Source organism: Oryza glaberrima, chromosome 5, assembly GCF_000147395.1.
Source record: "Oryza glaberrima chromosome 5, OglaRS2, whole genome shotgun sequence".
In the NCBI taxonomy this organism is placed as follows: domain Eukaryota; kingdom Viridiplantae; phylum Streptophyta; class Magnoliopsida; order Poales; family Poaceae; genus Oryza; species Oryza glaberrima.
The window spans coordinates 24,806,254-24,827,635 of record NC_068330.1 but is presented as its reverse complement, the minus strand read 5'-3'; the positions used below and the strand labels follow the sequence as shown (position 1 = coordinate 24,827,635).

The window sequence follows — 21,382 nt, the reverse complement described above, 5'->3', positions numbered from 1 at the left end:
AACAGAAATAGAACATAGGCTTCTTCTTTTTCTGTAACTGTTGCATGTGGACCATTTTGTCATTCACCCTGATCCGACCACCTGTACTACATATATGTACAAACAATCAGTTCATTCTAGTTAAGCTCATGACCTTTCTATTATTATCTTTGAACATATTAATTTCTAATAATTTATAATTAGATTGGACATAACTATGAATCTAGATAAACTTTTGTTCAGATTCATACTAATAAGATGTGTCCAATCTAATATTAGGTTTCTATCTAGATTTATAATATCGGGATATATCTAATCCAATTCTAAATTGATATAGCTATTACTTTCTTCTATACCATTATCTTTTTTTGGACTTGAAATAAACAAACATGGAATGCACAGTTGCACACCATATGCTGTTGTAAGTACAGATCATCATCATATCTTGCTGCTTGCCCCGTGGTCGTTGGCTAGTTGCTTCCATGTATTCTGGTTGTCTGTGGCGAGAGCATGCTGCGATGCTGCTCCTGGACTGGAACCCAGCTGGACGAACACGAGGTCTCAACTTGCAGCTGTAATGCTGACAAGAAACATGCACTCAGCGTGGCAAAAATCCAACAAACTTTAGCTTCACTACTACCAAGCTGCCGACGGGTGGCAGAAGGGTCGCCAGATCTGAAGTGAGCAACAGGAATACTATGTTCAATTTGAATCCGGATGCTTTTCTCAGTTTCATGTGTAGTGTAATCACTAATCAGTTGGTAAAACTGAAAATCGCCTTGCTGAAACATAGAACGGTTATCATAAGTTGTCAGCTGTCTGGTTGCCAATGAAAGGCCAAAGCAATGATCACATCTGAGATCTGCATCCAGAGTAAATTTCAGATGCCACTAGAAAACCAACAGAATGAAACTGAATACTCCATCTGTTTATAAATATTTAAAATATGTTTGACCGTTCGTCTTATTAAAAAAAATTAAGTAATTATTGATTTTTTTTCCTACCATTCATTGTTAAATATACTTATATGTATACATATAATTTTACATATTTTAAAAAAGTTTTTGAATAAGACGAAATGTCAAATATGTTCTAAACAAATTTTTAAATAAGATAAGGTTCACTTGTTACCATCAGATAACAGTAGAAATATATGCTCATGCAACTATGCGAGTGGATTCGCCGCTGTCTCCGTCACCGCCTCACCGGCGAGGCCACCATCTCGCCGCCGATCTCATCTAGCGCAGGTTCCCCTGAATCCCGTCGCGAGATGGGGGCCGCCCGATGAAGCCTAAACGGTGGATGCGAATCGGAGTAAAGATTTTGCTTAGGCATTTCTCCATCAAATGGTAGGACCCACCTAGCAGTGACACTGACGGCTAACCTTTTTGGTACGTACTCCCGTTCCGAGTTACGGGCCGTTGCTTAGCCTTTTTATGGGCCCAGATCACGGCCCGTCACGCGAGGAGGACGGGTGGGCCCACGCGAGTGATAAATGGGCCTCAAGGGCCCACCCGACAAAACGGCCAACTGCTTCCCTCCACGGTCCAGTAATCCACGCCGTCTCGTCTCCAACACCCAACCTTTGCAATGGTCAAGACCAGAGCGGCGGCGACTCCCCGCCCCTCCGGCGGCGGCGGCGCAGGCGCAGCGGACATCACCGCCGGTAAGATCTCCTTCCGCTCCCGCAAGATCGTCAAGAGCACACCCGCCAAAGGGAAATCCGTCGCCACAACAACAACAGCCGTACTATCGCCACCGCCGCTGTCCTCGCCGGGGGAGCTCGCGGTGGCGCTCTCGCACCTCCGCACCGCCGACCCGCTCCTCTCCGAGGTCATCGCCTCCACCGGCGCCCCGGCCTTCATCTCGTCCCCTTCCCGCCCCGCCTTCCACTCCCTCGCGCACTCCATCCTCCACCAGCAGCTCGCTCCCTCCGCCGCCGCCGCCATCTACGCTCGCTTCCTCGCGCTCATCCCCGCCGCCGCTGATCCCGATGCCGCGGTGGTCAACCCCGCCGCGGTGCTCGCCCTCTCCGCCGCCGACCTCCGCGCCATCGGCGTCTCCGCCCGCAAGGCGGCCTACCTCCACGACCTCGCCGGCAGGTTCGCGGCCGGGGAGCTCTCGGAGTCCGCCGTGGCCGCAATGGACGAGGCGGCGCTCCTCGCGGAGCTCACCAAGGTGAAGGGCGTCGGCGAGTGGACGGTCCACATGTTCATGATCTTCTCGCTGCACCGCCCCGATGTGCTGCCATCCGGCGACCTCGGCGTGCGCAAGGGCGTGCAGGAGCTGTACGGGCTGCCGGCGCTGCCGAAGCCGGAGGAGATGGCGGCGCTGTGTGAACGGTGGAGGCCGTACCGGTCGGTGGGCGCGTGGTACATGTGGCGCCTCATGGAGAGCAAGGGCGCCGCGGCCAAGAAGGCGAAGAGCAATGCCATTGCCGCTTTGCCATCGAGTTGCTAGGTATGTACTGTACCATGTAATTTGTTGATGGTTTGCCTCAGAATTGTTGTCCCCAAGCTGTCAAATTTAGATGGCAGTGTGTTAGATTCTACTTACCCGGATTAGTGTAGTGCTGCGTGTGTGTGTGACTATGCTCACACTATGGTTCTTGCAAAGTTGCAATCGGAATTCTGAATATGCTCAAATTGAATGTTACTACTTTTGCATTATTGTATCTTCGTTTGGTATGTGAGCTCTGGTAAATTTGTAGGCCAGTTTTGTGTTACTAATTACAAATGATATTGGTACTGCTGTCTGCTGATACTGTGATCAAGATGGCAAATTTTGTGGTCAGAAATGGTATGAGATATCGTCGTCTCGGCAGAGACCAGTGGATGCAAACCCTTGTTCAGTAGTTATAGTAGTTGAGTATACAGTCAGCAGAAACATGACAAGAATGTTTTCAGAAATGTTTGTTTCTAGCTAGTCCTGTGAGTTTGTAACTACCGTTCTTGATTCTACCCTACAGTAATGAGTGATTCTTAACAGTGAACATTGGTGGGCTTGGATGTAGATGATTCTGGCATTAGGTTCTTTCTGTTGTTCTTGAAGACAATTCAGTGACTTCTCCTTTTTGAGACCGACATTTGAAAACGAAAGCAGTGGTGGCAATGATTCTGTATTTCTTTAACGTTTTAAAGCTCAGAAATTTAAGATTGAACATAGCGTCCATCAAATTTAGTGATTTGGGGCAACATAATGCAATCGAACATAACATTTTATAATTGGACAAACACATGAGTTTACATCACAATGTTACTTCATAATTTAGTTCACAGAGTTAATGAATACTGCAGTTGACGAATGTAGACGAGAATCTACAACAGCATGGGGACTTAACCTTGCTCATAACCCAATACTATATACATACACACCCCTTCTCTTCCTTTATTCTCTAAGCAATGCTGGATTACTTAATTTGGTTCCTCCTAGAGCAAGTCTTTCTTAGGGATCTAGTTTATACAACTTCATCTTCTGTCTATCGGAGCTTCCAATGGTTCATCCTGGGAAAAAGGAAAAATATAATGTACTGTAAGTTTATCGGAGCTCAAAAAACTTTACTCAGATGAACTATATATTGCTTTTGGATGCCTGATAGGAGAGAGCTGCTTCTTTTCTCTCTTTTGGTTGCTTTGTTCAACTAGACATCAAGTTAGGCTGATAGGTACGGAAAGAGTTTGGAACTCAACCAAGACTAGCAAAATAGACCTAGTACTTTCGCTTTTTTTTAAACTTGTATGATGTACTTTTGTTGATCTCATTGCAAACTCTAGCTTGCAACCAGCTGCCTTTTATATTTGTAAAGTGTTGCGATTGCAAAATTGCCAACTCAAAAAGAAAACAAAACAACAAGAACAAGAACCCACTCAAAGCATACCCACCAGCACCCTCTCAAAAAGCATGGGAGATCAACCTTTTGGCACTTAGCTGTGACTTGTAAAGGACTATGAGAAGTGCATGTCGGCTGTAAGCTGGAAGCACGAGGTGATAGACTGTACTTCTCTAAGACCAAAGCTTTTCTTTTGGAAGGTATTATTCTGATAGCGCTAGGATTAGATCCCACGTGATTAGAGGGCGTCAGATTACAAAGACACTCATAAATTACTGACTCTTTGTCTAAGTATGCTTATGATGCCAGTCATGCATGGTGGCAACATGGAAAGAATATAAAGTACTAAACCCTGCATGTTGTATCTTCAAGTTAAACCATGAACCATCTATAAACAGCCAAATATACATGGTCTATTCTTCATCATTGCATTTAGTAAGCTTGTAAACAATCACTGACTTAGTTATGACTACCATGCTTCTACTCGACTGTAATTCTGAAAACTTATTGGAGGCAAGTTATCTTTTTACTGTTTTGCAGCTCAGGTTTGGTTGAGAGGTGGCATGCATGGATTTTTTTTTTTTTTTTACCTCAGGTCCAGTATCCCTGCGTCTTGTACTTGGGGAACTGCACTCGCCCGGACTCGATCGTCTTGACGTCATCGGTGAGGTCTTCGTAGTGGCAGCGGATCTCCTCAGCGGACTTGATGCCTCCCATGGCGCTGGCCACCTTGTCCCACCGGTTGGGCGTGTCCTCGCCGTAGTAGGCGAGCGCCTCCTCGAACATCTTGTTCTCCTTCCTGCTCCACTCGGACTTCGAGTTGGGGGAGGAGCTCCGGGACCCAGACATCTTCAAGAGTGGCCTTGGTAAGACACTGAACTACTGAAAGCTCTAATGCTAAAGATCTTGCTGTGTCTTAGCTCTGAATGTTCTTGCTCTTTCAGAAGCTCTGGTGGTTTGTGCTTTCAGTGTTGCAAGGTCGGCTATTTATAGGGCCTGGGGCCTTGTGTGCCGTTGTGTGTATGAGCTGTAAGCTGTATGGAATAATGGCTGTGCATTAAAGGTGGCCGAGGAGAATAAGGTTCGCAGATTTTGGAGCAAAGGGACACAGACAGCGTGTGATGGAAAATGCCAATTACAGCAGTTGATAGTATTGGCTGTGTTCTATAGCAGCCTAATCTCCCGGCAAAAAAAATAGCAGCCTAATCGATCGAGACTATGGTGCATGATGCCTAACATGGTAACTTTGATTGAAGAACAAGTGAGCTTCTGGTAAAGATTACATCTTGATGTTAGTGTGGCTCATGGCTGCACATTGGCATGCCTGAACATTGAAAATTTTTGTGGTGAACTTTCTGGTGCTGAAGATAGAAGTTAAATATTCTGGAGCTGCAGTATATGTGTCACTCAGCTGAGAAGGAGCTGACCTGGCATGTAGCTGGGCATCCCGATGTCTCAATCCTTATACTGACAAACGCCGATCGTTTTTGTTTTTTGCATGCAGCTGCTTCTCTCGGATCCATGCGCCGAGCGTTCCAGCCATCGAGGCATCATGCTGCATGCAGAGCTAACAACTGTTCATCACTACTATGCACGCATGGCATGGAGTGCATCTTTCGACAGCAACACAGCACTTGGATGTGCCATTTTGTCATAGTATCCCCCAAGCATTAGCATGGTGAAATTACCTCATGTTCTTTACACTTTCTGAGAAGAAGACAAAGCAATATCTTGTGCTGAGCACGCGCAGGCGCGTTTGCTTTCAATGGATGGTAAAGGTGGCCAGACTTTACCACAACCTATCAGTGAAAAAAGTGAGATATAAATTCCCATGTTTGGTTCGTTTTCTGATCAAGCTTCCATTCTCCAGTTTTGTCCTGTGTTTGCTCGAACTGGAGCACTGAAGCAACGGTGAAGCTAAAAACAGCATCAGAAAGAGGCAGAGAAAAGAAAGGGGGTAACATCAAAGTGATCAGATCTAAAGGATAGTAACATCAAGGTAAAGCGCCAACGAATCTATGGATCCATCAAGATTTTATCACGTAGCTGTTTTGTCATCCTGCAGAGATCGCACAGTCATCCGAATACATGCGTCTTTGCCATGAATTCCTTCCTGCTTAGCAAGCAGCTGGCCTTGCTCTCCAAGTATAAGCTTATGAAGCCTTCAGTGATCTTGTATATCTTGCTTTGTCTCCCCTCTAAGTAGCAGCTTGCCTACCAAGCTAGTCTAATTCCAGTGTTTAACTTCTGTTTTATGCACACTGACAGCTTGGTTTGCAAACAATTTAGCCTAACCTTTTGTGCAGCTGAAGTTGTTTTTGTCTGGGCTACAGGCATGGCCCATGCATGCATGAAAGATCGGAAGAATATGTGCCAAAGCAAAGGCTTTCTTGAGCATCAACCCTGGACCTAGTAGTTGCCACTATCAGTCTATTACCTGTAGGCTGTTGCCATGGCCTTGGAAGGAAGAGGGGGGACTACAGTACTACATCTGCATATGTTCTATGGTCCATGTAAAACATGCATGCTATCTTGTCCTTAAACACTTTGTTTCATTAATAAACCCTATTTCTGAATCATGGTTATGTCATGCATACAGAATTCTGGCGTGGCAGCATGGAATCCATGGATGCTGCTGACATCACGAATGAAAGCATCTCTGTGAATGGTGATGTGTCAGCCATCAGCCTGACATGGTGCAGTGCAGGTTCGATCGATGCATGAGAGCAGAGGCTGCAGATGCAGAGCAGTGAGCTCGTAACGTGTGAGCATCAACCAATAGGCTGTGCCTGTGCCCTGCAAGGTGCGCCGAAGGTGTGCTTCTTCAGAATTCAGAACTGCAAAGGTGCGCAAACCGAACCCATTATTCAGTGTTCTTTTTTTTCTTTGAAAGATCTATGATCCTGTTATTCCAATCCTTGATATGATAGGCTGATAGCCTATAAATCCAGTGGTGGATCCAGAAAAAATTAGAGCCCGGACATACCTAACTATAGCTAATATTTGCTGTGGAAATGGTATCCCAATCCTTGAAAAACATGCAAAAAATTCAGTAGAACATTCGCTGACGAGGCTGGGCAGCCGCCCATGGTGGCTAGGCGGTGAATCTGCTGGTGTATGAATCCACCTCACAAATCTCTCTCAACATGGTGCCGAATTTCTAATTGTGGTTCAGAAGGTATTAGAAACAATTACTCATGCATGCACTGTTTGGATATGTAATTCGTTGGAGAATAGCAGGATGTGGGCTAAGAACATCCATTCTTTACAATGGACGCGTTTTGCGCGATCCCAGCCAGCCATCCACTGTACTGCTACTATCCAAAGAACATATTCCAAAGGAAGATAAGCAGCCAGTGAAGTGGAAAATACCCCTTGGGGACCCAAAGAATATATATCTATGTGTGTATCTTTTCCATCTCCAATGACTCTGGAAAGTGAATTTGACGACATGCCATCTTGTTCCTGGCTTGCCGTTTGCTCATAGGGTCATGGAATTTGCATCGTATTTCTGTATTTTTTTTTTCTTTTCCCCCTGTTTATGAAGATCTGATTTGGGCCTGATTGACCTTTCCAAAGGCCTGGCATGGCATTTCTCCTGATGAACTGTGTCGTGTAGGATCCTGGTCCATCGGATGCAAATGGCCATTGGAGAGCAGCAAGTGCTTGCAAGCAGCATCTTTGATTCCTTCCTGCAGCATGGACCAGGCCACCGGAGATCTCTCTCTGGGAATCATATCTGCATAAAGCCATCGGAAAGATGCAGGATTCCCTCTGATATTTTGAACCATCCGAGCAAATGCTTTCTGGGAGATGCTGGCTAGTGAATTGACATGCTGTGCAAAGCTTTTCTCATGCATTCTGGAAGGATTTCTGCTGATTTTGGATTTGCAGCCTGAGTTCTCGTTTGCTTTTCATGTTGGTCCAAAGTCCAAACTGTGCTTATCACTGTCAATCTGTCACGCATGAGGGTTGAAATTCAACTGATCTAGTTTTTTCTTTTAAAAAGAAAAAGAACAAACATTTCAATTGGGAAATTGTTTATTAGCATCAAGCAGAATTGCAGATTCTGGATTGACTACAGTATTGCCTTCTGATGAAAAGGGACAGAAAAGAAGGCATATTTGCGCAGATTACATTATCCTGTACCGTCTGCTTTTGATCTACAGAGATGTTTGGTTCTTGGAATTCCTTGCCTGACGTTGAAACTTCAGAAGATGCACCAGCCTGAATAATACGGTCAACTTCTCCCTTAATCATAGTATTAAACCCCTTAAACATTGCAGCATCTTCAGTATCTGCCAAATAGTGCTAACTAAAATGCATTTTAATCCCCAAATTAAACAAACACCTGAGACATATTATTATTCCCTGAGCTGTGAGCCATCATTAGTCGGTATCATACTATCATTCCTGCCAGCCACTTGATCCTAATCGTCAAGTAGCAGCTCACTAGTATTATTCTTGCTCTAATCGTCAAGTAGCAGCTCGGGATTCAGCTCAGTGGCCGTCACTGCGACGGCCGGATTCCAAATCTTTGCAGCGCAAAGCTGGGGATTCGGATTCGATCCTAAGGCTGATCGATCGGCGCCAACTTGAGGAATGGGAATCTGCATCGCCGTGCCCCGGGATTCAAAGGCAAAGCGCCGCTCCTCTTTCTTTTCCCTTGACAAGGAAACGCGCGTGGGTTCCACTCCCGCTGATTCCCAAACGCTACAACATGCAGCAATGCCAGTGCAGGCTCTGAATGGATTAGTGGAACTGAATGGATCACAAATTTTATGACACAAACACCTCTATCTTTTTTTCAAAGTTGGATTAAGTTGCTAATTTCAGCATTGTGATTTTACGTTCCTAAGAACACGTATAAAAGTTCCCCCCAGAAATTATTTAAGCGTTACAGGTTATAATCAGTTGTAGGCTTAAAAAACGATGGGACTGAAAATATAATCTGGCTGACGAGACAACTGATAATTCACGCATTTAAAAATTCCGTACATATGAATTCGGTAAGTTATAAGTAAACAAAAATTGAGCAGTAGAGCCACTGAACAAAATTCAGTCATGCTCTATTGCTACTCAGTTTTGGGCTTTCCTCCCAGCTTTCCCTCGCATACCGCCTTTCTGGCCGCCGCCCTTCTTCCCCTTGCCCTTAGCTCCTTTGCCACCCTTCACTTTGCTGGCCCTCTTGTCCTTCTTCATACGCTTATCCACCAGTATCTTCCCTTTGCCAGCCCTCACCTGAACGCCCTTCTTTGCGACAACGTACTCCTTCTGGGGCTTCTTTGGAATCGCCTTCTTGTAAATCCTGTCGATCATCTTCCTCTTTGACTGCTCGTTTATGTCGTTTTGATCTGCGATGGCATCTGCCTTCTGGCGCGCCTTATCCAGCTTCTTCATGGCGACGCGCTTCTTCCGAGCCTTAGCCTCAGCGACCTTCTTGGCTGGCCGAGCATCGATCTCCTTGAACTGAGCCCTCATGGCAGCTACCTCCTCTTTTGTTACAGGCTTCATAGGCTGGTTATGCCTCTTTTCATCCTCAGCAAACCATTTAGGTAAACCCTCGTCGTCAAACATGTACTTGTTGTAAGCGTCGTCAAGTATCTGCTCTCTCTGTTTCTTCCTCAACATCTTCTTTGCATAGGCTAGTACTTCAGCTTTTGTGTCATCGTCAAGGTCCTCATCTAGTTCATCAGACTCATCAGAAGATGAAGATGAGTCATCTTCAGTTCGGACTGGTTCTGCTGGCACAATCTCAAAATCGTCCTGTTGCAAGCGTTTTGCTTTAGCAGGCTTTTCCTTCTTTCCAGAATCCGCCTTCTTTTTTGCAATCCTAGTTAGCTGCTCTCTTTCATCTTCACTATCACTCTGCTCAACCACACCTGTTCCTGCTTCTGTGAATACATCCTGGCTGAACCACTGCTCCATCATCTGCTCTTTTGTTGGTTTCTCTGCATCTAGGGATAATAAAAGGGGATTGGTCTCTTGATCTTGCTCTTCATCAGAACCTTGATCCATGTCAACATCGTCACCGTCATCTTCACCTCCCTATTAAGTTCAGACCATAAGGATAACTATTATCACCCATGCAATCTAGTTATATAAAGGGCAGTGTGTAAATTGGCATAATTAACTACCCCAATTGCATGCAGAGAGACCGAAAGATGCAATTGTCATTTGGTTGAGACAAGATCCATGTGTCAGAGATTACCTCTAATAATTCTTCATCAGCATCAGTATTTACTCGTTTTGCACGCTTGCGTTCTTGTTTCACTTCACCACCCTTTTTAGTTACATAACGCTCATAAGCTTCATCAAGCATTTCCTCAAGTTGGGCATCATACCTGGTTGGGAAGAGTACCATGTTACACATTTTTGGGATTGCGGTAAAATTATAAAACCTGTAAAAATTTATGACCGGCTTATTGTATGTTTTATTGAGTGTTAATTTCGAAATTTACCTCTGCTGTTCTTCGTCAGAATCCATTTCCTCATCAGAGTATTCACGAGTTTGAATATCCTCATTCTCACTATCTCCTTGGGCATCTTCTACATTAAGCTCAGCCGATTCAATAGCTTGGAGTTCTTTTCCGCCCTACAGAAAAATGACACAAACTATCTATTTAGATGATAGTAAGTATTACACAAGACAAGTGTAGACTATACAGCTCATACTGGGAAAGTAACTTTGAGAAAGCGTAACATAACGAAAATCAATTTACTAAGTTTGTGAATACTGATAAAGGCTACCGCACTAAGAAATTGTCGCATGGAGAGATCAATAAAAGTGAAACTTTACTGAGGAGCACGAACGTTGCATATTTCAAGTGCAAAGAAAAGAAGCACACTTTCAAATTCAGGAAAATTATAGCCATGCAAATGAACACCTGTCCTATGATTTTAAACAAATATTAGTACTAAATACTTAAGAACCACACAGGATATGACTACAGAAACAGCATGAACCTTGATAGCACTTATAGAAAACAAATCAGGATCGCCGTAATTATCTCCTGTAGCATCTATTTGCATTCCTGTTGCTTTGCGTGCTTTATCCTGGAATGAAAAGACCAGTGTATTAGCACATAACTCAAATTAACCACCCATTTGGCAATGGCAGCATCTATATCTCATGACTGATATACCTTTGCACGGCGCTTTGATTGACGCTTCTTTTCTCTCTTCTTCTTTCTATCAATGACACTCGTCAATTCTTCCATTTCCTGTAGAAGTTGGTCATCATCCTTGACATTGACTTCCACCGCAGTATCATCAGTTTTTTTAGTGACTTCAGAAGATGATAGTGCTTTCCGTATGCGTATCCGCCATCTAACAGCATCATACAAAATTAGTTTCATTCATGATATTGACAAGACTAAGCTCTGAATATCCCAACTTATACACATAGATAACCATAACCACTTAAACTCAACAGAATTAATCTGTGCAATAAAATACATCAGTAATCACCCTCATGTGGTAAACTACTTACTTCAAGATATGCTTGAAGCTGTTTTTGTCCAGTACATACAAATCCTCACAAAGAGCTTTTATCTGTCACACAGCAAACAATATGCAGCCATCAATATGACTATTCAATATAGAAGACAATATATCAGCCAGCATACGGAGGAAAGGCATTAGTCCACTACCTCATCTGTAGTAAGCTCATGGTTCTTGATAGGAAGAGATGCTGGGTCATCAAATGAAATTGCATTAAAAGAACCAAGAAACTCTAGGGGCGTTTGGCCCTCAGACCATATAAAATCTGAAGCCAGACCAACTTTTCGCAATGTTGTATTTCCTTCTTCGTACCTGCATAAATTGTGCAATGTAGAAATTCAAAAAGCTATATTGCCACAAAACTGACATCTATACAAGTGGAAATTTAAAGCTATAAATCCTGGAAAAATACTATTTTGGTAGTTAGGGTCAAGAGTAAATGATTACACAATTGAAAGTTGGGAATCAGGCCAGCATTGTATTGAAGTGTATGCTAAGACGAAAAAATAGAATTAACCAAAATTAGTAGGCAAGATCCAGAGATGATGTAATAGGGATAGCCTACCCATCACGGTTCCTCTTCTGTCTGTCCGGCTTGAGAGGATCCCTAACCTGTAGAAGCCGTAAAATTCAAAACATCAAATGGATGCTAGCACAGAAAAGATGAGAAACCAAGAATATAAGTAGGATAAATGTTTCAACATGCCTTTTTAGGATCTGGATCCACACTGAACAAATGCTTTATATCCAAAAGTTCTGGCTGAATCTTTGCAGGAGCTTTATATCTCAGACAGATAATATAAATTTCTGCAGACGTAGAACGACTTGCAGTAGGTTTAGTGACTTCAACCTTCTCAAATAACTGCATGCAGATATATTTGATACATCAAGAAACTACATTTAGAAAAAGAAAAATGTAATCAAACCTTAGAGTAATATGCACCTGTTTAAGACAGTACATAATAGCGTTGTAATCCTGAGACCTGAAAACCTGTAGAAGACAAGGAACAGCTGGTTAAGGAGGGCTACAGAAAATGCAGGAACACCCATCAGAGTAATTTTGTCTGAGGGAACTAATAGCATCGTTCTTAACCTCTATGAACTAATAATTGCACTAGCCTGTTACAATACAAGAGGGACTACATAACACTTTCCTACGAAACTAAAAATTATTCATCACAATCTGTAGAACAATTTTTTAATCGCATATACAGAGCATATAAAGTTTTTTGAGTTTTTAACCTCGGTGAGAAAAATGCATCATTCCCAACTGCTAATGTAAGCAGTAGCTAAGACCATTCAACAATGCAACAACTATGCCTAAAAGGAGCGGATTTGTGGACAAATAATTACCTTAGTGATGAAGGCACCCTTGGGGGCGAGGAACATGGTGGCGAGGCGCACCGCGTCGATGACGAGCGACGATTGTGCGGTGGCCTCCTGCGCCCACGCGCCACCGACGTTGGGGGACCCGTCGTGGAGCACGACGTCGAACGCGGCGACGCCGTTGGAGTCCATGAGCCTCCGCACGGCGGCGCGGCACTTGGTGGTGGTGATGTCCTCCGTGAGGGAGTGTGCGCCGCGGATGGGGCGGATGGGGACGAGGTCGACGCCGACGACGAAGGCCCCCACGGGCGCGTGGTTGACGGCCACCTGGACCCATCCCCCGGGCGCCGCGCAGAGGTCGAGCACCGCGCGCGCCGTCGGCAGGAAGCGGAACCGCGCGTCGAGCTGGAGCAGCTTGAAGGCCGCGCGGCTCCGGTACCCCTGCTCCTTGGCGAGGTGGTAGAACTTGTCCTGCCGCTGCTTCCCCTTCGTCTTCCCCATTGCTGCCTCCTCCTCCTCCTCCTCCTCCTCCTCCGCCGCCGCCGCCGCCGACGAGCCGCCGCCTCAGCTAGGCGAAGGGAGGGTGGGGGAGAGAGAGAGAGAGAGCGCTAGGGTTTTGGAGGCTTTGCTCGAGCGGTTGGTCGTTTTGTCGCGGGCTTTGCTAGTAATGGCGGTGAGGTCTCCATGGGCTTTGTTGGGCCGGTCCTTTCTCGTTTTGGGCCAGCGCAAGAGAAGAAAAACGTTTCGTCGTTTATTGGGCCGGCCCAAGGAGGTTTTTCCCTGTGTGCTATTAAGAAAGATGGTGCCTGCCTCTGTGCCACTAAAAAGTTCGAGCCTCCCTCTATGCCATCGTCGAATTTTATCGCGCCCTCCACACCATTCCGTCGCTATTCTGTTTGGGTTTAACCGTTTAGCAGCTCTGACATGTGGGCCCGGGTAGGAAAAATGTCACCCTTGCCCTTTCAGTCGTGGACTATGGCGCGGCGGGCGGTACGACACGGGAGCCATCCAGGCGGCCGTCGACGCCATGGGAAGAACCCGCGTGCGGCAACGAGCGAGCGAAGCGCGCACACGCACACGCACACGAAACCCTCTTCAAGTACACGCGATGTGACACCGCTCGAGCATCTCGGGAGGAGCAGGTAGCAGCCATGGCGTTGGAGCATCTCGAGAGGAGGAACGTGGCGGGGCCGCTGCTGCTGCTGAACCTCCTCATGTACGTCTTCTTGCTGGGGTTCGCCGGGTGGGCGCTCAGCAGCTCCATCAAGAACGCCGGCGTCGACGTCCGCGTCGGCTGGGGGGAGCTGCCGTAGTCGCCGTACTACCGCCAGAGCGCGTGGCTCGCCTCGAGGTTCCACCTCGCGACGTTCGCGGCGCTGGCGGGGGCGCTCGGCGTCGCGTCGAAGGTGAGCGCGGCGTACCACGGTGACCGCTCGAGCGCGTCGTGGAGGCCGCAAGGGCTCGCCGCAGCGGCGTTGCTCGGCACCGCCGCGTGGGCGGCCACCGCGCTGGCGTTCGGAGTGGCGTGCCGGGAGATCCACGACGCCCCGCGGCCGGGGCCGCCGGCGCCGCGCGTGGGTGGCGGATGCGCGCGCTGGAGCAGCTCCTGTACGTGCTGCTGCTGCACGCCGCCTTCCTGCACCGGCGGCCTCGCCTTCCGCGCCGACACCTACGGCCGCGGCCGGCTCAGCCGGAGCTCGTCGTCGTCGGGGATGCGCCGACGAGTAGGGGGGTCGTCGTCAGGGATGCGCCGGCTCCTCGCCGCCATGGGGCCGCCGACGAGGCCGCGGCGTCCACGGCCACCGCCGCCGCCGTCACGACGCTCTTCGTCGGTGGCGCCCTCCATCCCGGTCTCTCTCTCTTCTCTCTCAACACAAAGGGCAACAAAGTCATTTGGCATTGCTGTTTGACACCGTTAGGGTTAAAAACGGACGGAATGGTGTGGAGGGCGCAATAAAGTTTAACGATGGTATAAAGAGAGGCTTGAACTTTTTAGTGGTATAGGGGAGGGGAAGGCACCGTCTTTTTTAATGGCACAGAGGTAAAAACGTCCGGCCCAAGAGAAGAAAAACGAGTGGCAAATAGGCGGTATCATCTCGCATTTCACTATTTGCCACTCGTGTGTCTATGACATGTGGGCCCGGGACCCACATGTCATAATCCCTCTTATCCCCTTCTGCTGCGGCGAGCCACACTCCCAAGCCGAGGAGCTCTCGCTTGCGACAGCCATGGAGCTAGGCCTCGCGCTGCGGCTCGTCGCGCCGCCGCCTCGTCTCCCCTGTAGACCTCTCCAGCCGCCGCCGATGCCTTGTTTCTCTCCGTGTGCGGCCCGAAGAAGCCGCATCCGCTCCTCGAGGTTGGAGCGCAGGGTTGGGGTTGTTGTATCCGGTGGGAGTATGGCTTCCTTGGCAATGGAGGAGGAGGAAGAGGAAGAGTGGGAAGAAGCGGAGGAAGAAGCGGAAGGATGGCAAGAGGAGGAGGCTGCAGTGGTGACGACGAGGCCGCGTCTGGAGCTCATCGAGAAGCCGGACCGGAGCCTGTGTCTGCTCGACGAGTACGAGTCGGAGGAGCTAGGCACCTCTCATTGTGCCAACCACCGCAGCGGTGAGGCTTCTAGCTTCTGTGAAATTCACCTCTTCATTTCGATTCTGAAATAACAGCCTTTTTAGTTTATGATCTCCAAATGAAACTACTCTGCAGATGAATATTTTTTCATGTTGTTGTAATATTGATATACCATGTGTTTGCACAGGTTATGTTGCTGTATTAGGAAAGCCAAATGTTGGAAAGAGCACCCTAATTAACCAAATTGTTGGTCAGAAACTTTCAATTGTGACAGACAAACCGCAAACCACACGGCATCGCATTCTTGGTATATGTTCTGAACCAGAATACCAGGTATCACCTTTTAGTTTCTAAAGCTTTAGGATTATAGACTATGAAAGGGGGAAATGTTAATTTCTCACTGCTAATCTGAGTTATCATTTAGTTTGCAGATAATACTTTATGACACGCCAGGTGTCATCAAAAAGGAAATGCATAAGCTAGACACAATGATGATGAAGAATGTTAGGAGTGCCGTTGGCAGTGCAGATTGTGTGCTTGTTGTTGTTGATGCTTGCAAAATGCCTGAAAAGGTATTGCAACATAGGAAAGAGATGACTGAATTATTGAAAAAAAATTATTATGCCAATATACAATCTAAAATTCTGACATTTGTACCTTTTAGATTGATGAAATGCTGGAAGAAGGTGTGGGGAACAAAGATACTGAGCTTCCAGTACTGTTGGTATTAAACAAGAAAGATCTCATAAAGCCAGGAGAAATTGCAAAGAAACTTGAGGTAAAATATCGTTACAAAAATTTGGAGATGGTTTTGTTTTTCCCTCTACTTCGATGTAATTGATTTACTGGCTGCTATTTTCACAGTGGTATCAAAAATTCACTAATGCTGATGACGTCATACCTATAAGTGCTAAATTTGGGCATGGAGTGGATGATATCAAGGAGTGGATATTGTCAAAGCTCCCTCTGGGGCCTGCTTACTATCCAAAGGTATTGGTGTATAAGATGAATTTTTTTTCTATTCTATTTCTGCAACTGTTTCTTCATCTTTGGCACAAATTTTTCTGTACTCATGTAAAACCAGATAGCCATAGTGTGACTATAATATGTCTTTTCCATAGCATCATGTTTGTTCTTTAGACAGTGCTACTCACGATATCCAGTGCTTGCTTTGATGTTTAACTGCAGCCAATAAATACTGATACTACAAGATATCAAATATATTTGTTCATGTGATTCTCGTTCCAGGACATAGCTAGTGAGCACCCTGAGAGATTTTTTGTGGGGGAAATAGTGAGAGAAAAGATTTTTCTTCAGTATCGTCAAGAAATTCCATATGCTTGTCAGGTATATCTTCTGGTGCTTGCACCTATCAATTTTGTGCGGCATTTTTCTGCCAGCATGTGTCAGATGTGCGACTTTGTTTATGATAGGTTAATGTCATAAGTTACAAGAGCAGACCTACAGCCAAGGATTTTATTCAAGTTGAGATACTCGTTGAGAAGGAATCACAAAGAAGCATTATACTTGGGAAGGTAAAAAAAATAGTAAAACAGTACCTTTGTGCGCCTGAATATTTCAGGATTTTATGGTTACGAAATCAGTTAAGTTTAATGTTTTTCAAGTTAACATTGAGTATAGCTAAGGAATATACCATAACTTGGGATGCATATTTGGGTAGAATGAAGCAGTTTCATGAAATCATCTTATTTGCATTGCTTTAGTGGGATATATTTTTGTAACATGTTTGGCAACTGCAGGATGGAAAAGCAATCAAGATGCTAGCAACAGCATCAAGACTTGATATCGAGGATTTCCTACAAAAGAAGGTCTATCTTGAGGTAGTAACTGCTTCCTTTGTTTGGAGGCTGTGAAATTTTGATCTACCTTGAGGATTTGTTCTGAGCAGTTTCCTAATATCAAATATACTATATATTGGACAGATAATGGTCAAGGTGAAGGAAAACTGGCGGCAGGATGAACTTCTTTTGAAGCGTTATGGCTATGGGGGGGAGATTCAAGCACTATGACCATCAGATTGTTATGCAGGCTGTCACAGCTAGGAGTAATTTACCTTTTTTTTCTGTTAGCTTTGTTTATGATTGAGGTGATGAGTGAAGGTCGAATTAGCTCGGTAATTAGTGAGGTATCTCCACAAAATTTTGTGTGCCCACTCTATTATTGCATAGATGTACATCTGTTGTATCATGAAACTGATGTTTCTAATAGAAAGAAACATAGTTCTGGTCTGTATCATTGGATGGTTGAAAGCCAAGTCAGTACTAGTAGCTGATTGGAGGCAATCCTTTTGCGAGATAAAACCCAAGGAGAAGAGAAAAGAAAGTACTGGGGCACTTATAGCCTGATGGGACATTTGGCTTGAGAAAAATGTAAGAGTTTTTGAATATGTTCATCAACATGTAGACGGCGGCTTTGGTGATACAAGACATAAATCAGCGTGATCTGGCTTTCAATTTCATAGACTAGCATCTCCTTTGAAAGCATTTTGCTTAAGTGGCCATCACCCTAAATCTGTAATGTGAGGGCTTTATACTACCTGAATCTATAAATTGCAGAGCTCCTGCCTTTTTCCTTCTAAAAGGCCAATTCAGACATACAGTACCTCATATGGCAATGCTTGTGGATATGATTTTTTTTCATTTCTTTTGAACTAATATTTCGATCAAAACTGGTGTGCTTTGCCCTGCTTAGCTCTGTATGGACTATCCAAAATTTATCATTTGACTAATACTGTTCACATTAAAGTTCTGATTCTTAGGTGGTGTTTGGTTGGAGGGACTAAAGTGGGGCTAAACTTTAGTCCCTCTCACAAAAATATAGGGACTTATACTTTTGTGAGAGGGACTAAATTTAGTCCTAGTTCCCAAACACCCCCTTAAGCAGTTCTTGTTGAATACTCCTACCACAGGATGGTCAGTTCGTGATGGCACGAATTTGTAAGCCCAACAAGTCAGCAGTGTGACGAGATCAGCCATTATTCTTCTCGCGATTCAGAGACGACCATAAAAATGTCAGAGCGTGACTCAGCTCTATGTGAGGCAACGTAGCCACGAAATTGACTCCACGCCTTGCGCTGCGTGCGACCAACTAACCAATTCAAAGTCCAAATTCACACAAAATGGTCACCCTTTAATTAGGCTCCCACAAAATTTGTTACTCCAAGTTGCTGACATAAAATTCAGCAAAAATTTGTACTCCGTATGTGACACGGACCAAAATTTCTGTCTCCATCCACGAGGAGACTGACGGAGAAAAAAAAAACATCAAAACTACTCCAAATTGTGTAATTCAAACTAATTTTGTTGAAAGAAAAACAAAAATTACGTACGAGCAAAAATCAAACGAAACTTGAAGCAAGCAAAAAAATTGCAGCTAGCGAATCAAGTTTTTAGCTGTTTTGCTCTCCTATCTTGTCGTCTCTACTACAGCTATCGCCGCCGCCGCTCATCAGCGGCTGCACCGTGCCGCTGCTCCCGCCGGCGCCGCCGCCGCCGCTGCCGCTGCTACTGCCTATGTACGACGTCAGCGCGGCGGCGAGCACGGCGGTGAAGTTTGGGTCCGACGCGATCGCGGCCGTCGCGGCGTTCACCGTGTCGGCGAGCGCGCCGCCGTCGGAGCCCTTGGTGCCGGCCACGGCCTGCACGGCGGAGAGCTTGGACTGGTCGTAGAGCTTCTGCCCGAACAGCTGGGGCAGCGCCACCGGCCGCGCGGCCTCGGCGAGCGCCGCCTGGAGCTGCGCGGGCTCCGGGCGCGGCGGCTGCGGCTGCGTCGACGACGCCGGCGGCGGCGGCGGCGCCGTCTGCGTGAGGTCGAGCGTGACCGTCGGGAACGGCGCCGACGCCGAGATGGTGGCGACGGTGGACGAGCACGGCAGCACGGCGCGCGCCAGGAAGTTGGACCCGGCCATGAGGCTGCCGTCCGCGCTCGGCATGGAGCCCGACAGCAGCATGGACGCCGCCGCCGCCGTGGTCGACGCCATCGCCATCGCCGCCGGCGGCAGCGGGTGGTTGTGGTTCCCCTCGTACGTCGTTATCAGCACCGTCCTGTCCTCCGCGCACCTCTGGACCTGCAAAACCATGGCCGCACATCAGCGAACGCGCCATTGACGACGACGACGACACAGCAAATCAAACGCGCTCGTACGCTCCGGCGATCTTGCACACACACCTGCTTCCGCACCGGGCAGCCGGCGGCCATGGTGCACCGGTAGTACGCGCGCGGGCAAGGGTTTCCCTTCGCCATCTTCTGCCCGTACTTCCTCCATTGGCACCCATCGCTGATCTGCACATCACCATATCAAACATCCATGCGAAGAAGAAGAACACTAGCTGCATATGGAACATGATCGAGCACACACACACACACCATGGGTGCATCGGAGCGAGCTCGAACGGAGACGCGGGCCTTGCGCATGGTGGCGGCCTCCGGGACGGGCTCGGGCCCCTTGCCGGGGAGGAACCTGGGCACCTTGTCGGCGGGAAGCCAGCTCGGCGGCAACTGCTGCTGCTGCGGCGGCGGCGGCGGCTGCTCTTGCTGATGGTGGCGGTGGTGGTCGGCCTCCGCCGGGCTGCTCCCCCTCTCCCTTCCACCATGGATGGGGTGGTGGTGGTTGTGGTGGTCGAAATGCGGCAACGGCATCATCGCCGGCACCGCCGCGTCGGGGTTGCTCGACGACGGCGCGCAGACATCGCCGCCACCGCCGCCGACGACGACGACGGAGTGCGGCGCCTCGACGTCGGGCTGCAGCGACGCGGAGCCGAGGCTGATGAACTGCCTCGGGATCAGCTGCTGCTGCTGCTGCTGGCTCCCCTCTTGCTCCTTCTTCTCCGGATCAAGCAGCTGCCGATCATACAAATCGTCGATGAATTACACCACATGAGCGATCTTGAGCATTGCTGCCATGAGCGATCTTGAATCTTGCATGGTAATAATTATGATTTGTTCTTTTTTCTTAATTACCTCTTGCTGGTGGATCGGAGCGGCTAGGACTGATCTCCTCTGCTGCATCAGTGTGACGAACTGCATCTGGAGAGAGTTGTATTTCGTGGTCACGTTGCTCAGCATGTTCTTGAGCCTCTTGTTCTCCTCACTCAGCCGCCCAATCTCAGCTTTGGTTACTGCCAGCTGATCATAAATTCCGAGAGAAAATTATGATCAGATCATGGCAACAACAATTTTTGTTGTTCTCCGGTTTACACTAACTAGAATTTCTGATGATGAAGAAAACGGCAAACGGTCACTAGACCGATCTCTCCTCCTCGCATTCAGAAATTCAAAAGCGAATTTATAAACACAGAGAGATCCTATTGATTTTGCTGCTGTTTGCTCACCGCAGCTTTGGCCTCTCGGTGCTCCTCGTCGTTGGAGGAGACGCCGCCATCGTCGACGATGGATTCCTCGCTGCCGCTGTTCCTCCTCCGGCCGACGAGCAATCCCATCTGCGACGCAACAAGATCACGAAATTAAACCACGCATCAACCAAGAAAAAAAATCTCTCAAACCATCACGCATTAACTGATCCGTTACATTGATGGTGAGGTCGTCCTTGTTGAGGCTGAGGTCATCCGGCGAGGCACCGGCGTGTCCACTCGCCGCCGCCGTCGCCGTCGCCGGCGGCGGCTCCTTCCTCTCCCCACGCTTCTCCGCCGTCTTGAAGAAGTCCATCTCGCCGACCACCACCCTCCTCTCCTGGTAACCACCCCCGGCCTCCTTCGCCGTCATCCCGGCGTACCCCAGCCCCGCCGCCGCCGCCGGGAACTCCACCATCCCTACCGCCGCCGACGACGACGACGGTGGCGCCACCGGCATCTCCCTGCCGACGTCGCCGCCCACGACGACATTCTTCCTCTTGACACCCACGTAGGACTCCATTCTCACACACACACCTCGCCGTCGCGTCGCGCGCGGCGGTGACAGACGAGCGGTGGGAGGGAGAGGAGACGACCAGGCCAAGGCGAGGGCGTAGTGTGTATATATATAACGACGAGACGGGGGACACGTGGCGGGATGAGATTGGAGCTGAGTCCATCATTCTAGGCAGTGTTGGTGACCATTGACCAGAGAGAGAGGGGGGGTTAAGCTGAGGATGCGTGGACACCACACGCGACGCGAGCGCCATGGATGGGAATGGATGAAGCTCGCAGCATCGCAGCTCGCAGC

The 21,382-nt window shown here is 47.6% G+C and overlaps 5 protein-coding genes, 1 long non-coding RNA gene and 1 pseudogene across 8 annotated transcripts; 4 read left to right on the top strand and 3 right to left on the bottom strand.

Annotated features, from left to right (window-relative positions):
* Positions 1–1,510: 1,510 nt before the first annotated feature.
* LOC127774892 (alkylbase DNA glycosidase-like protein mag2) lies at positions 1,511–4,483 on the top strand. Its single transcript, XM_052301183.1, has 2 exons — positions 1,511–2,439; positions 4,349–4,483. Exon 1 carries the CDS (start codon positions 1,570–1,572, stop codon positions 2,437–2,439), a length of 870 nt encoding a protein of 289 aa, XP_052157143.1. The 5' UTR covers positions 1,511–1,569; the 3' UTR covers positions 4,349–4,483.
* On the bottom strand, positions 2,828–4,681 carry LOC127774893 (protein RADIALIS-like 3). The gene is made up of 2 exons (XM_052301184.1): positions 4,399–4,681; positions 2,828–3,482 (listed from the first exon to the last, which is right to left on the bottom strand). Exon 1 carries the CDS (start codon positions 4,655–4,657, stop codon positions 4,400–4,402), a length of 258 nt encoding a protein of 85 aa, XP_052157144.1. The 5' UTR covers positions 4,658–4,681; the 3' UTR covers positions 2,828–3,482; position 4,399.
* Positions 4,538–8,137, top strand: LOC127774895 (uncharacterized). Of its 3 annotated transcripts, none has more exons than XR_008017828.1 (4): positions 4,538–4,674; positions 4,753–6,321; positions 6,408–6,653; positions 7,428–8,137. It is a non-coding gene; the product is annotated as an uncharacterized LOC127774895 (long non-coding RNA). The 3 variants fall into 3 exon arrangements; XR_008017830.1 differs by lacking the exon at positions 4,538–4,674 and having other exon boundaries at positions 4,751–5,580; positions 5,679–6,321; XR_008017829.1 differs by lacking the exon at positions 4,538–4,674 and having other exon boundaries at positions 4,752–5,586; positions 5,679–6,321.
* Positions 8,138–8,747: 610 nt separating this feature from the next.
* Positions 8,748–13,249, bottom strand: LOC127773981 (uncharacterized). Its single transcript, XM_052300233.1, has 11 exons — positions 12,665–13,249; positions 12,255–12,302; positions 12,018–12,173; positions 11,877–11,923; positions 11,461–11,623; positions 11,301–11,362; positions 10,954–11,137; positions 10,775–10,864; positions 10,270–10,403; positions 10,020–10,152; positions 8,748–9,856 (listed from the first exon to the last, which is right to left on the bottom strand). The coding sequence occupies exons 1-11, from the start codon at positions 13,136–13,138 to the stop codon at positions 8,888–8,890; spliced, it is 2,460 nt and encodes an 819-aa protein (XP_052156193.1). The 5' UTR covers positions 13,139–13,249; the 3' UTR covers positions 8,748–8,887.
* Positions 13,250–13,327: 78 nt separating this feature from the next.
* On the top strand, positions 13,328–14,594 carry LOC127774295 (membrane protein PM19L-like; annotated as a pseudogene).
* Positions 14,595–14,717: 123 nt separating this feature from the next.
* On the top strand, positions 14,718–17,879 carry LOC127772818 (GTPase ERA-like, chloroplastic). The gene is made up of 9 exons (XM_052298799.1): positions 14,718–15,241; positions 15,390–15,535; positions 15,634–15,774; positions 15,867–15,980; positions 16,067–16,192; positions 16,451–16,549; positions 16,636–16,737; positions 16,963–17,043; positions 17,146–17,879. Exons 1-9 carry the CDS (start codon positions 14,770–14,772, stop codon positions 17,230–17,232), a joined length of 1,368 nt encoding a protein of 455 aa, XP_052154759.1. The 5' UTR covers positions 14,718–14,769; the 3' UTR covers positions 17,233–17,879.
* A 488-nt stretch (positions 17,880–18,367) lies between these two features.
* On the bottom strand, positions 18,368–21,145 carry LOC127774609 (probable WRKY transcription factor 31). The gene is made up of 6 exons (XM_052300879.1): positions 20,750–21,145; positions 20,554–20,661; positions 20,183–20,347; positions 19,589–20,062; positions 19,391–19,504; positions 18,368–19,289 (listed from the first exon to the last, which is right to left on the bottom strand). Exons 1-6 carry the CDS (start codon positions 21,092–21,094, stop codon positions 18,612–18,614), a joined length of 1,884 nt encoding a protein of 627 aa, XP_052156839.1. The 5' UTR covers positions 21,095–21,145; the 3' UTR covers positions 18,368–18,611.
* Positions 21,146–21,382: the final 237 nt, after the last annotated feature.

Coding starts and splice junctions, on each gene's coding strand:
- LOC127774892 (XM_052301183.1), top strand. CDS start 1,570: ATGGTCAAGACCAGAGCGGCGGCGACTCCCCGCCCCTCCGGCGGCGGC.
- LOC127774893 (XM_052301184.1), bottom strand. CDS start 4,657: ATGTCTGGGTCCCGGAGCTCCTCCCCCAACTCGAAGTCCGAGTGGAGC.
- LOC127773981 (XM_052300233.1), bottom strand. CDS start 13,138: ATGGGGAAGACGAAGGGGAAGCAGCGGCAGGACAAGTTCTACCACCTC. Junction 12,174..12,254: donor TTATGTACTGTCTTAAACAG/GTGCATATTACT, acceptor ATCTGCATGCAG/TTATTTGAGAAGGTTGAAGT. Junction 10,153..10,269: donor TCTGACGAAGAACAGCAGAG/GTAAATTTCGAA, acceptor CTTCCCAACCAG/GTATGATGCCCAACTTGAGG.
- LOC127772818 (XM_052298799.1), top strand. CDS start 14,770: ATGTGGGCCCGGGACCCACATGTCATAATCCCTCTTATCCCCTTCTGC. Junction 16,193..16,450: donor GGCCTGCTTACTATCCAAAG/GTATTGGTGTAT, acceptor TTCTCGTTCCAG/GACATAGCTAGTGAGCACCC. Junction 16,738..16,962: donor GAAGCATTATACTTGGGAAG/GTAAAAAAAATA, acceptor TGGCAACTGCAG/GATGGAAAAGCAATCAAGAT.
- LOC127774609 (XM_052300879.1), bottom strand. CDS start 21,094: ATGGAGTCCTACGTGGGTGTCAAGAGGAAGAATGTCGTCGTGGGCGGC. Junction 20,348..20,553: donor ACCGAGAGGCCAAAGCTGCG/GTGAGCAAACAG, acceptor ATTTATGATCAG/CTGGCAGTAACCAAAGCTGA. Junction 19,290..19,390: donor GCTGCCCGGTGCGGAAGCAG/GTGTGTGTGCAA, acceptor ATGGTTTTGCAG/GTCCAGAGGTGCGCGGAGGA.